At 46.9% G+C, this 14339-nt stretch overlaps 1 protein-coding gene across 2 annotated transcripts in view; it reads right to left on the bottom strand.

Moving 5' to 3' along the window:
- Positions 1–14339, bottom strand: part of FARS2 (phenylalanyl-tRNA synthetase 2, mitochondrial) — a 302230-nt gene that overhangs the window by 220636 nt on the left and 67255 nt on the right. For both annotated transcript variants that reach the window (XM_010835831.1, XM_010835830.1), the window contains 2 exons: positions 10116–10275; positions 290–421 (listed from right to left, as the gene is read on the bottom strand). In XM_010835831.1, the coding sequence (XP_010834133.1) occupies positions 290–421; positions 10116–10275 (292 nt within the window). The remainder of the gene's footprint in view (positions 1–289; positions 422–10115; positions 10276–14339) is intronic.

Genomic DNA, 14339 nt, shown 5'->3' with positions numbered 1-14339 from the left:
CCCAAAGCAGCCGATCAACAAACATGACATCGTAATGTCTCAGAGCAAACCCACACTCGGCGCTGACAAGGAAGAGCTCCAAGAGCAGGAAGCCTCCGCAAAACCAGGCGAGAGAGATGGTGCTCTCCCGGGGGCAGCGCAATAAATCCGGACAGCGATGCAAGCACAGAGGCCGGGCGGCAAGCCCTGCAGGAGGGTGCAGACGTGGATGCAGACAGCACGAACGTGGGGCTCCCTGGGAAGAGGGCGTCTCAGGAGAGCTGTGCCCACACGCAGGGTCCTCCCGTACCTGAGTTTACCAGCTGCTGCTCCATCACCCCACAGCCCAGAACCTCCAGCCATTCCCCGTGGAAGTTGATCTCCATCTCGAAGGAGGGATGAGTGAAAGGGAAGTAGCAGTCCACCCATCTGACGTCCAGTCCTGCAAAGACACCGGAGAAAAACAGGCACGGAGCGTTACAGGCAGTCTTGCCTTTCCCATGATCAAATCTGCTAATGGCAGATTAGCTGATGACACCAAAAGACTATTTTCTCAGTAAAATAAATAGCAAATAAATTAATTTGCAACACTTTAGGGGGAGGCAATAAATCTTAAAACTTGTGGAAAACTGAGCACGTCTTATCCAATATGACAAACATTTTGTGTAGTTTCAGGACCCTCTGAAACTCAATCAATCACCCGTCAACTCTGTGGCCACCTGGCAGAGGAGAGAGTTTAGGTCGAGGAAAGGGGGCTTCCCGGTGGGCTAGCAGTAAAGAACTCGCCTGCCAGTGCAGGAGACACAAGGCATGCATGAGATGCAAGTTTGATCCCTGGGTTGGGAAGATCCCCTGGAGGAGGAAATGGCAACCCGCTCCGGTGTTCTGGCCTGGAGAGTCCCATGGACAGAGGGGCCTGGAGGCCTACAGACCACAGGGTCGCAAACGACTGAAGCAACTTAGCACACATGCACGGGAAAGCAGGTCTTTCTGCTAGCTTCTATAAAAGCAAACGATGTCTAAATCAGACCCGCAGCCCTCTAAGCTGCATCTGTACCAAGAGTGGACAGGCCTTTTTTCACACTTCTCAATACTGCTCTGCTCTAATAGCTTTTTAAAAAAAATTTTTTTGAGTAAGTAATATATTCACAGGGTTCAAAATTGAAACACTGGAAAAAGAATACATTTTCCTGTATAAACAGGCCATGAGTGAAAAAAATTCTAAGTTTGCGAGGTGACTGGAGTTAAGTAAACTTACCGTGGCGATCCTTTTGCAATATACACCTATATCCAATCATTCCATCATATATCCAATCATTCCATCATATATCCAATCATTCCATCATATACCAACACAGTGTTCTATGTCAGTTACATCAATCAAACGGAAATAAAAATAAGCATTGTTTACAAGTCTCACCAGCATACTGGTTCCTGGCTCCTCTGCCCCCTGAATCCCACTGGGTAAACTTTCAGGGTTTCCTTTTTATTAACAGACGTGAGCAAACACACGCGTGCACCTCTCGTTCCCCTCCTTCTCTACACAGAAACACCACGTCATCTCACACCACGCCGCTCTCACGCAGTGACACAGAGGCCCACCCCCAATCCTTGTCTGGCCCCAGAGATGTGGGTGGGTCCCCCGTGCGCAGAGAGAGCGACCACAGACGCGTGACCGAATCCAGCTCCACCACCTCAAGCCGAAGGGCCTCAGGCACGTTCCTTCAGTTCTCCCTGCCTCGGTCTTGGTCAAAATAAGAACAACATTCATCTCGCAGTGCTTTGGTGACAATTTATTAAGTGTGTAAAAACTTAAACACTCAATGGGTGATTTTCGACAGGCACGCATTGCAAATCAAACCACGGTCTAAACTCTCTCTCGGGTTTTCATAAAAACATGAAGAAAAAGAAACATTCCTAAAGTGCACGCTAAGGTCACTGATGTCCATCGTTTATTTACTACAGCGCCGCTACACGAGATGGTTCATGGGCCTCCTTCAATCCAGCCTTTACGCTGAGGACAGGCGGCCGTGAACACGGCATGATCATCACCCCTGCTCCCGTCTCACAGACGCAGGACCGTGCCGGCTCACACCTTTCCTCGACATTTACAGTTAGAAAACGCCGAGATGCAATCTGCACCAGACGGCGGGCGGCGTGGCCCTCCGCTGCCCTCCCCTGGGCAGACCATGGAGACGGACCCCGCTTGGCTTCCAGGCCAAGCGCCACCAGCCAAGAGCGCACCGTCAGCCTCCTGCTCCCCACGCACCACGACAGGCGTGATAGAACAGAGAAAACTGCACAGGCCAGGCTGTGACCAAAGATGAGAGAAATACTTCCCCCGGCCAGACACAGGCCGGAAAAGCAAAGGGGCAGAGAGGGCAAAGCTCCGCGTTGCTGGGCTTGGGGTCCACAATCGGGAGAACCGCCAGGAGCTCGCCACCTGCAGGAACACGCGCTGCTGGCTTGGGATACGAGCAAGGCCAGAGGCCTGCGGTCAGGTGCTCGGACAGCAGGGGCTCCCTGCTGGCGAGAGAAGGGGGACCAAAGCCGTCACCAGCACACGTGGGGCTGCGGCTCTGAGGAGCTATAGGCCTGGAGAGAGCCGAGCCCCGGGTGCGAGACCTGCCGCGTCCCCATCAGGGCTGTGAGTGCATCCGACAGGCCCCCAAACCTCTCCTGGACTGAAGGTCCGGAGAGCTTGGGGCCCTGGGGCTGGCGTGCAGCCCCTGAGAACTGGGGAGCAGGGCAGTGAAGCGGAAGGGAGCGCCGGGCTGGGGCCCAAAAGACCAGGCCTTCAGGTTCCGGCCACAGCTAGCCTTTGGATGCGGACAGCACTGGAAGGGCGTGCCCATGGGTGAGGAGCCACTGCTGCGGCTGCTCTGAGACAGACACGGCTCACCCACAGCTAGGTCCCGGGATGGGCAGTGGGGAGCGAGTCTCACGGACAACGCCAAGCCTGCTCGGTTCTGAAACAGAGATGTGACTCGCCCACAGCGACGCATCTAGCCAGCAGCAGGGGATCACAGTCCATCTCTTCTTCAGATGCATTCATCTAAACTGTGCCGGGAGGCCCGTGCTTCCTACAGGGAAATGTCAGCCTTCAGCAGGGAGACGGGCTGGAAGCCCAGAAGGACAGAAAGTGAGACCACAATGTGAGGAGTCCTCCACCCAACCTGAGCTGCTCTTAAAGAAACCATCTGCTACAGACGGCACAAGACGGAGGGAAACAATTTAGCAAAGTTAAAAAAATGTCAGGAATTCCATGAGCATAAAAGCTGTCTGCAGGTTATTTTCTCTCTTTCCAATTCTAAACGGATAACCTCTCTTATAACAGCCTTAGGATGCTGGTGCAATTGAAATGTTAGCAGAAAATAATCAACTGCTTTGGCGAGTGGGGGAAAAAAAACCACCCTGAAACTAAAGCAGCTGTAATAACAACAAATTGCCAAAGGAAACAGCGTGTTGTAATTTTTAATTTTGCTTTTCAAGAACAAAGGAATACAACACTAATAATTTAAAACAGTAAAAAACGTGGACCATAAAAACAAATGAAAAAAAGAGTTGCTGAATAATTCTGAGGCCTGTCCAGGCAGTTCCTGTTCATTAGCTGATTAAAGAAGGACTGAATTTGAAGTTTACAAGTGATCTTTGGTACCTGAAATGTACCTGAATTTGCCGTCATGGGCAGGACTTTATCCAGAGCAGCTACAGGGGAGTCAGAGCTACAAAGTCATGGGCAACACCCAGGAGGAGGCCCCATTTTTTTTTTTTACATCATGGCTTTCGGAAACACCAGTGTCAGAAATAATATTGAAATGATGTCTTTCTCTCCTTTCAAAAGAGCTAACATCTAACACAGGCTCGGAAGTCAAAATTAGGGGACTCAAAGTGAAAGTGTCAATCACTCAGTCGTGTCCGACTCTTTGCGACCCCGTGGACTGTAGCCCACCAGGCTGCTCTGTCCATGGGATTTCCCAAGCAAGAATACTGGAGGGGGCAGCTATTCCTTTCTCCAGGGGTCCTCCCAATTTGGACCTCCTGCATTGCAAGCATATTCTTGACCATCTGAGAGGCTCAAACCAGGCCTCAGGTTACTCCCGAGCTGTGTGGTTACTTGGTACTCCATTGCTCCGTGTCCAGGTTTCCAAATCTTAAAACTGTAGATTACAGTCACACCTACGTCACAGATGCAGGTCAGAACAAAGAAAGTCCTTGTGAGAGCGTAATGCAGCATCTGACACTGTTAACTACTCTCTCTTCCTGTAATCATCACTACTACGGCCATTATTACTCTAAACCAGGGGCCCCAACCTCCAGGTGAGGATCGGTACAGCCCGTCAGATGAGTGGCGGCAGTAGATTAGAAATAAAGAGCACAATAGATGTGATGCGCTTGAATCATCCCCAAACCACCCCCCGCCCCCTGCCCAGTCCATGGAAAAACTGTCTTCCACAAAACCCATCCCCAGTACCAAAAACGCTGGGGACTGCAGCTCTAAAAGACGTCCAGGCGGCTTGTACCCAGGTTTACTGAGACGTTTCTCAGCAACTAGCACCCCTACCCCAAATAAAACAACTAAATGACCCCCTGAAACGTGTGAAGTCAGAGCGTGGCGTCCCTTCAGCCAGGTCCCAGGGAGCTGCGAACACTCACCCCCCTGAGCGCCGTGTGGGCACACAGCCCGCCCCCTGTAACACAGCCCCTCACCCTTCAAGTTCACAGCATGAGCCTGGCGGGGGCCCCCCCCCCCCCCCCCCGAGAAGCATCTCAGCGGATGATACAAACGCCCCAACACCCCTTCAGCGATACCCCGCAAAGGTGCACCGGGCTGGGCGAGGCTGGGCAGATGAGGCGTGCGGGAGGATTTTTGGGGTGTTCAGCATCTGTGTGAATGGGGTTAAGGATGATCTCATGGCTAGAAGGAAAGAAAAAATAAAAGGCTGCAAGGAAAGAAAAAATAAAAGGCTTTTTCACAGACCAACTTCAGTGCCCGGGACAAGAAGTACTCTCTGAGCAGGTGGATACTTTATTGCCACTCTATTATTCTGCTGACTCTGGTCTCAAAACAAAAAAGTAAGTGTGAAGATTTATGAAATAGTAACTCCGATCTGTACTGAAATCTAAAACCTAAACGTCTAAGCCAGTAGCATTTTAAAAATAAAGCAAATGTTTGCCTGAAATAGAGATGCCACAACTTCATTGCTGTTTCAAAACTTGAGATTCTTAATTCTTGGCCATGGGCATAAGAGGTGTATGAGAAAACTCACACACTGCGGGAATGGTTTTCTATAAGGAAAACAGCTACCTGGACACTTTGACCTCAATGCTCAGTTTTGAAAGCTATTCACATATAAATGTAAAGAATAATGAGAAAAAGGAAAGTTCAAGACTACGTTCAGAGGAATGCATGTCCTCAGGGCCCCTGGGAACATCTTTATAACATATACAAGGTCCAGCAGCGTGCATGCCTGTTTAATTACCTGCTGGAGCCCAGAAAGAGTTTTAGGGCACCATCAATGCCAGTCTGAACTGCTGTGCTGTTGTCTGGCATAAGTTTACACCTCATCTTACTTGGCAAAACAAAGACAAGCCAACAAAACTGCTGCTGCTGCTAAGTCGCTTCAGTCGTGGCCGACTCTGTGCGACCCCATAGACGGCAGCCCACCAGGCTCCCCCGTCCCTGGGATTCTCCAGGCAAGAACACTGGAGTGGGTTGCCACTTCCTTCTCCAATGCATGAAAGTGAAAAGTGAAAGTGAAGTCGCTCAGTCGTGTCTGACTCTAGCGACCCCATGGACTTCAGCCCACCAGGCTCCTCCATCCACGGGATTTTCCAGGCAAAAGTACTGGAGTGGGGTGCCATTGCCTTCTCTGAAGCCAACGAAACTACTGTTCTTTGATTGTATGGCCCCATTTAATTGCCTTCATTTTCCTGCCCTTCCTTATTCGTTTTTTTCATATTTACACACGCATTTAATATCTTCTTAAAGGGCCCTGTTCACATATGTTCTCTCACTTTATTCTCATGGGAAACAGTACTATTTATTATCTTGGGCTTTAAAAATACTAAGACCTAAAGCACTAAATGACCAGTTCAGGATTTCAGAGCAAGTGGAGGAAAGAGAACTTAAATGTAATATTTCTGGTTCTATGCGGCCATCTCCAAGTGGCCATATTTTTCTTCTTTTCAATCTTTCACATGGTCCAGCTCCATGCTCTCTCTCAGTGACTAAGGCAGCTCAGATGTCCCCCACTGGGAGCTCTCCTGGCCGGATCCCGGAGGACCCGCCTTTCCTACACGTTCCCCTTGACACTCGGGCCTCCCCGGGAGAGGACTTCACTCTCAGCTGCTCAACGACTGGGACTGTGTCTCATGTACCCAGTAGTGGGAGCCAGCAGCATGGTGAAAATCCAGCAAAGTGAAACCCACCCGAGGGACTTCAGAGGAGCACAGAAGAGGCGGCTCCCCAGAGTTCAGCACAGACTCCAGGACAGTTCCTGGCTGGAGGACACCCGAGGTGAAATCAGAGGTAAGTGAGAATTACCCAGGTGGAGGGGCCAGGAGAGTAAGCAAGGGGAGGGGGTCAAAAGGAATGAAAAATAACAAAGAAATAGGAGAAACACAAATGCTAGCTGTGAGAGAAAGGAAGCTGTCCGCCAGTTCAGAACCACTCGGTTATCCGTGTAACTGCAAGGCAGCTTCTAAACCGCACAAGGGGTTTCCTTGGTGGCTCAGCGGTCAAGAATCCGAATTCACCTGCTAAGTACAGGAGACATGGGTCCAATCCCTGGGTTGGATTGAGAAGATCCCCTGGAGAAGGAAATGGCAACCCACTCCAGTATTCTTGCCTGGAGAATTGCACGGACAGAGGAGCCTGGTGGGGGCCCATGGGGTCAGAAAAGAGTTAGACACAACTGAGCAACTAACAACAACAACAACTCTCACAAGCGGGGGATCACGTGATGATAGAAATGTGTAGCAAGATATAAATAAGGAGGGCTTAAAATCAATTTTCTTCATAGGTTGACAACAGAAAAATTGAGATGATCCTGAATTTTTTTGTAAAGCAATTTGAGACAGACTACTATCTCCCTAAAATGTTAGAACTGTTGCTATTCAGTCGCTCAGCTGTGTCTGACTCTTTGCGACCCCACGCACTGCATGTAGCACACCAGGCCTCTCTGTCCTTCACCATCTCCCGGAGTTTGCTCAAACTCATGTCCATCGAGTCAGTGATGCCATCCAACCATCTCATGCTCTGTCCTCCCCTTCTCCTCCTGCCTTCAATCTTTCCCAGAATCAGGGTCTTTTCCAGTGAGTCAGTTCTTCCCATCAGGTGGCCAGAGTATTGGAGCTTCAGCTTCACATCAGTCCTTGCAATTCAGGGCTGATTTCCCTTAGGATGGACTGGTTGTATCTCCTTGTATCCAAGGAGATGTTAGAATTCCTTTACCATTACTTGCCTCGAAAATGCCCTGAATAGCACAATCCATCTCCCTGTATTATTCCGGTGTTAACTGGATTACATTACTGCTAAAAATATCACAATTCCTATCTTTTATCACGAAAGTAAAGAGAAGCTGGCTATAAAAAGATTTTTGCATCAGCAATCTCTATCTGAAACCTGCTTCACAATTACATTATACCATTTTAACATGAAATATTCCAAACAAAGAGACAGAAGGAGAAAACAGCAAACATCTACACACTTGCTATTCAGTTTTATCAAATCATCACATTTTGTCACATGTAACTGCATTTCTGTTTTGTTTTAGTAGAACCCTATGAACATACTCGAAAGCCTGGTTTGGACCTTCTCTGTGGTACCACTCTGCCTCCTAGAAAAAGACAGTAACATGAAATTGATGTACTTTTTTAAAAAAAAGTATGAATATACACAATATATGGGGTTATTAGTGGTTTCTTAAATAGAACATGAACAGTCAAGATATTTGAAGAAACCTTGCTTAATAAATCATAATCAGACTCTTTTTAACCGCATATTTGAGCTCACACATAAGTAGGGAAATCTAGAGGTAGGGAAAGTGAGGGGCACAGGAGGAGCGAGCGGGTGGCCAAGCTCCCAGGGGGACAGCGCTGCAGACGCCTGAAAGGCCCAGGCTGTGTGCTGTAGCCCATGTTTATATCTATGTCGATATGCACAGCTGCTGGGCTTTCAGCTTTCTCACACATGAACAGCGACTAAGGGCGGCTCAGGTAGCTTTCATGTGCTTCTCCTGATTACTAACGAGAGTGAGCATCTCTTCACACATTCAAGAGTCATTCTACTAATAACCATGTCACTTGTTACCTTCATGATCACCGGTTTCTCTCACAGGTTGATTTTTCCTTGTTCATTTGGAAGAGTTACTTATGTAACCTAATGTTTATTTGACAAAGCACTCCTGTCCTATCAGAATGGCTAAACTTTTAGCGCCTGGCCACCTCGGAGCACAAGCAGTTTCCATGTGCTACTGGACAGCTTAGCGGCTTCCTAGAAAGTGAAAATTCACCTCAAATGATCCAACCATGGTACTCCTGGGCACTTAACAAAAAGAAATGAACACATTAGTCCAGACAAAGACGTGTAGGTGAATATGCACAGATTCACCTGTAACAGCAGAAGACTAGAGACAAGCCAAAGGTCTCTCAACGGATGGCCAGGTAACGCCAGGAACACTGCTCATCAAGAAAAAGGGAACAAACCGCTGACATGACGCTACAACACGGATCAATCTGCAAATAATCGCGCTACGTGAAGGTGCCGGCAGGAGGGGCGGGAGAATACGCAGCACAGGCCTCACCCGTGTAAACCCAGAAGCAAACCAACCGCAGTGGCAGAATGCAGGTCACCGGCTGCCCGGGGTGAGGAGACACAGGACACGCAGGAAGGCGCATCTACGAGGCACCAGAGGGGGCCTGGGGGGAAGGACCCACTGATCAGCTTGACGCCACAGTGATCTCATGGGTGTGCACAAATGTCGAGACTCATAAAACTGTGTAAATGTGTTGTTTGTTGCATTATAAACTTAGCTGATCATACACTCTAGATATATATATAGTTCACTTTTTGTCAATCACACTTCGATAAAGAACCTGTTCTTTTAAAAAGCTCACAAGAGTACGAGAATAAAAGACGACCCTAACCACGCAGGCCTTCTGTTTTCTAAACATTTTTAAATGCAGATCCCAGGGCTCTCCCGGTGGCTCAGTGGTGACGAGTCGCCTGCCTCTATAGGACACGTGGGTTCGATCCCTGATCTGGAAGATGCCACCCACCACGGGAGCAACGGAGCCCGTGAGCCGCCACTACCAAGCCCACGGGCTGCAGCCAACTACTGAGCCCTGAGCCCGAGAGCCTGCGCTCCACAGCAGGAGGAGTCACGGCAGCGAGAAGCCAGCCTGCACACGGCAGCAGAGGGGCAGCCGCTCACCGCAACTAGAGAAGGCCCGCGCAGCAACAAAGACCCGGCAGAGCCAACAGCAAATGAATGAATGAACAAAATCCTTAAAAAAATTAGGCCGTAATTAAGGAACAATCTCCCCTTTTCTTTACGTCTTTATACAAACAGACAAAAATATTATCTCAAGTAAATCAGAAAGAGTTGGAGGGGAAATGGAAATGTTACAATTTCTCAGAGAAAGAATGAAGGGCAAGTGATTAAAGTGAGAATCCACATCTTAAAAACACTGTTCTCCCTTCAAGAAACTGTTGGTATTGTGCTGCTGACAGTGGTGATCAGTGTGTCAGAGTGTAAAATCTTCTGCTGCGCTCGCTCACACAGTTAAGAATCCTGCGCCATCGATCAAGGCTGACCAATGATAATATATTAATATTCCGACATTAATCAGCCTGTTCACTTCCTCTCCATTGATGAGACTGATCTCAATTCATTATCATTCTTATCAAAAGCCGTAATCATTTTTCTTTCTCCAGCTAATTCCATTTTCATATCCTCCTGCTCCTCACATGGAATGAACCAGGAAATCCATAAGCTCTATTTCACTAAGGACTGAAACCATTAACTACAACTTAGAACAAAAACTCTAGACACAAGTAGGCTTAATGATTTCAGGAAGATGATAACTGTTGAATATTTAAGCCCCCAAAGACAAAGGCATTTAGTACCTACCGTCTCCAAAGATATGTGTCATAAGCCGGGTAAGTGTTTGCTTAAGGTCAAACTCGACGAGCTTCGTGGCCTCCAGCGTATGTGTCTCTTGTTTATGGGCAGAGCGGGAACTCTGTTCAAAAAGCTGCAGGTTTTCTCCATCTTTTATGCCAGCAAATAACTGTAAACCAAGAGGAATAATGCAAATAAATTAAAACAGTGTCTTCACCAGTCTATATCAAAAACCACAATGTGGAAATGAAACTCAGTAGGTCTTATCATCTTTATTTTTTTTTTTTAATAAAATCAACTTTATTTTTTTGGGCTCCAAAATCATTGCAGATGGTAACTGCAGCCATGAAATTAAAAGACGCTTACTCCTTGGAAGAAAAGTTATGACCAACCTAGATAGCATATTGAAAAGCAGAGACATTACTTTGCCAACAAAGGTCCGTCTAGTCAAGGCCATGGCTTTTCCAGTGGTCAGGTACGGATGTAAGAGTTGGACTGTGAAGAAGGCTGAGCGCCGAAGAATTGATGCTTTTGAACTGTGGTGTTGGAGAAGACTCTTGAGAGTCCCTTGGACTGCAAGGAAATCCAACCAGTTCATTCTGAAGGAGATCAGCCCTAGGATTTCTTTGAAAGGAATGATGCTAAAGCTGAAACTCCAGTACTTTGGCCACCTCATGCGAAGAGTTGACTAATTGGAAAAGACTCTGATGCTGGGAGGGATTGGGGGCAGGAGGAGAAGGGGACGACAGAGGATGAGATGGCTGGATGGCATCACTGACTCGATGGACGTGAGTCTGAGTGAACTCAGGGAATTGGTGATGGACAGGGAGGCCTGGCGTGCTGCGATTCATGGGGTCGCAAAAGTCGGACACGACTGAGCGACTGAACTGAACTGAACTGAAGTCTTATCATCAGTGAACATACTGAAATTGACATTCATTTGGTATCAGCGTTGAACAAGGCCCTGTGCCACATGTAATGGGCAGTCTTCAGGAAATTAAAGACACCATTCTGATCGTGCTGATCACCTCTTTTCCTTTTGCACCAACTTATTCACATGCCATTTCCTTACAAGACACATGACCCTCCGCGCCACTGGAAATACCAGCAAACTGGGTTTTCACCATCCTTACAACGTGACCTGAGACCAGGTGAGAAAGGACAGTCTAGGCATGAAGTCCTGTGAAGCCTCTGAGGCCAGACGCGCCCTGCACTTGTTGCCCTGTGACCCCAAAGGCCAGGACAAGGCTGGAAACGTGTTTCTGCCATTTACTGTCCAATAAGCTACAACAAATTCAGGTTTCCCTGGTAGCTCAGCTGGTAAAGAATCCGCCTGCAATGTGGGAGACCTGGGTTCAATCCCTGGGTTGGGAAGATCCCCTGGAGAAGGGAAAGGCTACCCACTCCAGTATTCTGGCCTAGAGAATTCCATGGACATTATAGTCCACGGGGTCACAAAGAGTCGGACACGACTGAGAGACTTTCACTTTCAAACTCCAAAAAGTGATACAGGAGCTAAGTTTCAGGGAGTGGTTCAGAAAGTGGGGAAGAAAAGAGAATTTATGATAATTAAATAAAATAATGCAGAAGCATAGAATCCCTGGCACATTGCAGTGACTAAATACATTGTCTTCACAATCACCAGTCACTAATCACAGCTGTCATCAGTCCGAAGCTGCTTAGCCAGTGTATAAAATGCTCCCGTCTTTAACAACAAAGCAGGTCTTCGCCTGGGAGGGAGATGGACTCAAGAGAGAAGTAACTGAGCTCAAGCTGAGGAGGGGAGAGAAGACAGGGACTAGCGAGGGGCCAGGAGACCGAAAACCAGAGCCAGACGGAGCGAGCATCCTAATCCTAAGAGTGTCCTGGTGGATCCGATCAGAGACCACGGAAAAGAGATTCAAATGTGTGCTCAATTTGAAACCACGGTTTTCGAAAGGCATGGTTACAATGGCAGAGAAAGGGGCAAAAGAAAGTAAAAGCTATTTTTTTGGCCATTAGGTAAGGAGGCATAAAAGAAACAAAAGAGAAAGTCTAGGGCTTCACAAAATAAAACAAACCTAAAAAATTAGAGGCTTTATAAAACCATTCCCCACCTCCCTCTAAAACAAAAAAATTCCACTAAAGATTCTGCACTTTGCTACACTAACAGAAGAGGGCACCAGAGAGCTGCAAAACCTTCTATACAACCAAAAATCCACAAAAAGGAACAGAAAAAATTCTACAGAACTATAGAAAATTACCACAAAAGAATTAAAAAAATTTTAAAACCATTCAAAACAGCTCAACCGATGACCCTCTTCCCCAATAAAAGAAATCCAAGAAGCAGAAGAAAAGTATAAGATGATACTTGAAAATGAAATTAGATGTGCTCAAACAAGCATTTGGGGATATAAATAATTGCTTGATGTTTAGAACAAACATGAACAAAATACAGAGAACTGTGAACTCAAGGGAGAAACAGAAGGAAAAGAAAATCATGTCAGAACTGAACTCTAAATTACAAGATACACAAGGAATGATTCAATGAAGACTTAGAGAGAAGACCTGAAGAAAAACAAGGAAATAACCAAGAAGATGACAAAGAGACAAAGAAGAATCCGAGAGGAGGTAGTGGAAACGGAAGACAGGCAAAGAAGAGACAGCATGTATATAACTGGAGTCGGCGAAAGAAGAAACACAAGATCGTGGAGCAGGATACATGTGAACCAGGTGATGGTCCCTGAAGGACCAAATAGAAGACGCGTCCCAGCAGAAGCATGAGACCTCAACGATGAAAGAATCCTCAAGGTCTCCAGGCAAAGAGATCAAACGTCTTGGAGAGGCAAAGCCACCTGCCTCGCATCAGACTTCCGAAACAGCATACAAACGACGAACAGTGAGGCCACATATTCAAACAACTCAATTAAAAAAAAAATACATGGACCAAGAATTTTACATTCAGCAACGCTGGGCTTTCAGTACCAAATCCATAGTAAAAGCTTTAAACATAGGAGAGCATAGGGAATTTCTTATTAATGAACTCTTTTTTCTATGTCATGACAAAATAGAAGCAGTGTATCCCGAAAGAGGAAGAAGAGAGAGTGGCAGTGGAATAAACTCATTGGCTTAATTGCCGAAAACTCCATAGAAAAATGGGGGAAATACATGAACAGATAATTCACCAAAAAAAAGAAAACGAGCCTTAAACCTGTGAAGAGGAACTTGGACAGAGAAGTGCAGAATAAAACAGCAATGCCTCGGTGTTTTTCAGCCAATGCGTTGGCGGAGATTGAAAAGCAAGACGACATTCTTTTGGCGAGGCCTGGGAAAAGATGAACTCTCACACACTGCCGATGGAAGTGAAAACCGGGGGGAACATTCTGGAGGTAAATCTGGCAGTATCCAACAAGACTGCATTTGCATTCATCTCCTGACCTCGTTCTTCCACTTCTGGCTATTTGCCCTGAATACACCTCCAGAATTAATACAGACATAACGAGGTTTTCACCGTAGCATTATCTAAAATTACAAAGTACCGAAAACCAAAGAAATGTCCACACGCAAAAAAAGAGAGAGAGGTTAAATAAAGTCTGGGCTATCCAGACAGTACTCCAGTACTTTGGCCACCTGATGTGAAGAACTGACTCACTGGAAAAAGACCCTGATGCTGGGAAAGATTGAGGGCCAGGAGGAGAAGGGGATGACAGAGGATGAGATGGTTGGATGGCATCACCTACTCGATGGACATGACTTTAAGCAAGCTCTTGGAGTTCATGATGGACAGGGAAGTCTGGCGTGCTGCAGTCCATGGGGTCGCAAAGAGTCGGACACGACTGAGCAACTGAACTGACTGATCCATACTGTGGAGTACTTAAAAGACATAATATTAATTAAAATATGAGGACAACCACTCTGAAATGATATGTGGTCTATCATCAAATTCCACCCCTACTAGAACTACCAAGCCCCACGATGTGGAAAAAGCAATCTTACTATGGTACTTTTCATGCAAGAAAGAAGAGAAAATTATATTATGAATCTGAGAATTCCCTGGCAGTCCAGTTAGGACTCTGCACTTTCACTGCTGAGGGTCCGGGTTTGATCCCTGATTGGGGAACTAAGATGCCACAAGCCACTTGGTGTGGCCAAAGTATATTTAAATGAATATATTCTATACAATTTTTCTGGGCTCCAAAATCACTACAGATGGTGACTGCAGCCATGAAATTAAAAGACGCTTACTCCTGTCTT

This window comes from Bison bison, unplaced genomic scaffold (genome assembly GCF_000754665.1).
Source record: "Bison bison bison isolate TAMUID 2011002044 unplaced genomic scaffold, Bison_UMD1.0 scf7180017864053, whole genome shotgun sequence".
Taxonomy (NCBI): domain Eukaryota; kingdom Metazoa; phylum Chordata; class Mammalia; order Artiodactyla; family Bovidae; genus Bison; species Bison bison.
This window is presented reverse-complemented; position numbering and strand designations above follow the sequence as displayed.